At 40.1% G+C, this 2,782-nt stretch overlaps 1 protein-coding gene across 1 annotated transcript; it reads left to right on the top strand.

Moving 5' to 3' along the window:
- The first annotated feature begins 436 nt into the window (after positions 1 to 436).
- cfd (complement factor D (adipsin)) lies at positions 437 to 2,573 on the top strand. Its single transcript, XM_070842977.1, has 5 exons — positions 437 to 540; positions 930 to 1,086; positions 1,363 to 1,504; positions 1,640 to 1,930; positions 2,113 to 2,573. The coding sequence occupies exons 1-5, from the start codon at positions 477 to 479 to the stop codon at positions 2,281 to 2,283; spliced, it is 825 nt and encodes a 274-aa protein (XP_070699078.1). The 5' UTR covers positions 437 to 476; the 3' UTR covers positions 2,284 to 2,573.
- Positions 2,574 to 2,782: the final 209 nt, after the last annotated feature.

Below are 2,782 nucleotides of genomic sequence, written 5' to 3'. Positions count from 1 at the left end.
TTTAATGTTTTCGTGCTGGGTTTACGGGAAGAAAAGAATAAGAAGATGTCCTTTTCCTGTGAGTGATCGAGTGCTATTGAGTGTCTGAGTACAGGAGGTCAGGGGGGTTCATCCAAATCTCAGCATTATGTAACTTGAAATTAAGTCATTAAGCCACACAATGAATAAAACCTTTCTGCTGGTGTGTGTGTGTGTGTGTGATCCTCTAAATGACAAGAGTAACTGTCAAATCCATACATAGAAATAGAATATAAAGACGTTTCAGACTTTTAAGTGCAGAGAGTATCTATCAAAGTAAAAGTCTTCAGTGAACATGTTTGCTTTCCTGTTTTTCACCCAAGGAAACAGGGAACGGGAGGATTGTTGGACTCCCACTTGTGTCTTGCACCATATCTGCTTGATTTATGTTTCCTTTCATTCAAGTGGAAGCCTTTAAATGCCACAGTTGCTGGTTTTGGTTTAGTTAAACCGACATCATGGTGTCAGAGAAAGACGTGTTAGTGGCTGCCGCTGTTTTTGTTTTTGCCCTCATCTCACACAGTGAGTTCCTGCTGACATTATTTTACGATTCTATCTGTTGGTCTGTTGGTTTATATTTGTGCTGTATTGTACCACTGTATTATTGGGTTACTAATGTATTTCACTGCTAATCTATTATAAAAATGTTACCTTTTACTTTATTATTACACTTACCTGGTTTTACTTACTGAAAACTTTTAGATGACAGAGTTTCCTCGACATTAGATGCTAAAATGCGTCATTATTTTAACAATACTTTGCCAATAACCCTCTAAATACTTTGTGCCTTTCCATGCATTATTCTTTGCGTGCGTGTTACTGCTGTATATTACTGTACCCAACTAGAAATGCTGAAATAGTTTATTTTGAAATTTTTCTTGGTGCCTGATTGTGTGTCTTGATGATTTCAGGTGAGGGTATAATTGGTGGCAGAGAGGCAGCGGCCCACTCCCGGCCCTACATGGCCTCCATCCAGGTGCCAGAAGGAGAGACTATGAAACATGAGTGTGGAGGGTTTGTGATTGCAGATCAGTGGGTGATGACTGCGGTGCACTGTCTGCCAACAGGGTGAGGCAACCTGCAGCTAAGCACGATGTATGCTGTAGTTTGTTATGTGGGAGGCAGAAGGATTCAGAAAAATTATATAGTATATTTGGTCTGACACTTTTTTTTCAAATTCTTTATTCTGGGACAGCAATATGGCAAAATTTCAGAATGTGTCCCTTTTATGTCCCCTTTTTGTGATTATAATGTTAACTTAATAGAAAAGGTGAAAGTGTGTTATTGTACTGTATTTTGAAGATTATTTATTAGTATAATATTATTATTGTGCTCTTTTTTCAGGCCAAATGGAAGGAAAGTAGTGCTGGGTGTCCATTCTCTGAGTGAACCTGAAGAGACAAAGCAGACGTTTGATATTCTGGAACTTCACAATCACCCAGATTTCAACACATTAAATTATGACAATGACATCGCTTTAATCAAGGTAAGTGTATGTTTTAAGTCAGTTGGCAGTGGTACATTATTCTGCGGTGTAAATTGTTAGGATTAGGGTTCTGTTTTGGTGAACAAACTGACAACAGGACAATTTTTGGAATGATTCTCCGTGTGATTTTTGCAGCTGGATCGTCCATTTAACGAGTCGGAAGCTGTTAAAGCAGTGGAATACCTGCGAGCTGGTGGCACAAACCCCGGCACAGATGCGGCGGTCGAGGTAGCTGGCTGGGGGTCCACCGATAACCTGGGGTCCAGGCCAGACAAGCTCAAAGAGGTGGTCGTGGAGGTGATGAGTTCGGCCCGGTGCAAACGCGGAGACTACTTTGGCAGAAAGTTCACCAGCAACATGATATGTGCTCACAAAGTCTGCCCAGACCCCTGTGATCAACCACACAAGAAAGAAGACAGCTGTGATGTGAGTTTTAGTTCCCTCTCTGTCTCACACACAATATCAACCTCTTTTACATGATAGATGCATAAAGATTTTTAAGTTACCTCGCTGACATGTGGTGTCACCATTGTACTTTGTCAGATGTAAGTTTGTATACTGATATATAGTGTTTAACCCTTTCTGCTTGTCTTTTTATTGTCTTTCAGGGTGACTCTGGAGGTCCTCTGCTCTACAATGGCGTTGCAGTGGGCATCACTTCCAATGGAGGAAAGAAGTGTGGTCAACTTAAAAAGCCTGGGATTTACACCATCATCTCCCACTACACTGAGTGGATCGACAGCACCATGGCCCTGCAGCCACAGACCCCGAGCAGTTAAATAAAGGAAGGCAGGCATCACAGTTATCTACAGCGCATCACACTTTCTAACAGCAGCCATGTTTCTCATTGATTCATTGATTGTTCTACTTGGATATCAAACTAATGTTCACTGTTAATGCACAGAAATGTTCACTTTTTCATTTGCAACTAATGCATGACTCTAATGAGGCAGATCTCCAGTACGGTCAACGCACTCCAAGCACGGATTAGCCAGAATAATATCTTTCACATCATTTTATCAAATCACTTTATTAATGAATCAATAAAACACAGTTTGTCACATTCAGATTTCATGTTTGTCTTGAGTCATTTTGTATATTCTATAATAATTGCCAGATGCAGCACAATAACAAAGACAGATGTGTAAATAAAACATGGATATAACAGACTGGTGTGAATACAACAATGGAGCAGACCGGCTGCAAATACAGAAATCATCTTGAACATATTAAATTACGAGACACATTAAGTTAGTGGCTGAACATAAATCATTTAAG

This window comes from Pempheris klunzingeri, chromosome 13, assembly GCF_042242105.1.
Source record: "Pempheris klunzingeri isolate RE-2024b chromosome 13, fPemKlu1.hap1, whole genome shotgun sequence".
Lineage (NCBI taxonomy): Eukaryota > Metazoa > Chordata > Actinopteri > Acropomatiformes > Pempheridae > Pempheris > Pempheris klunzingeri.
Note: the sequence above shows the minus strand (reverse complement) of the source record. Positions and strands in the feature narration are given on the sequence as shown.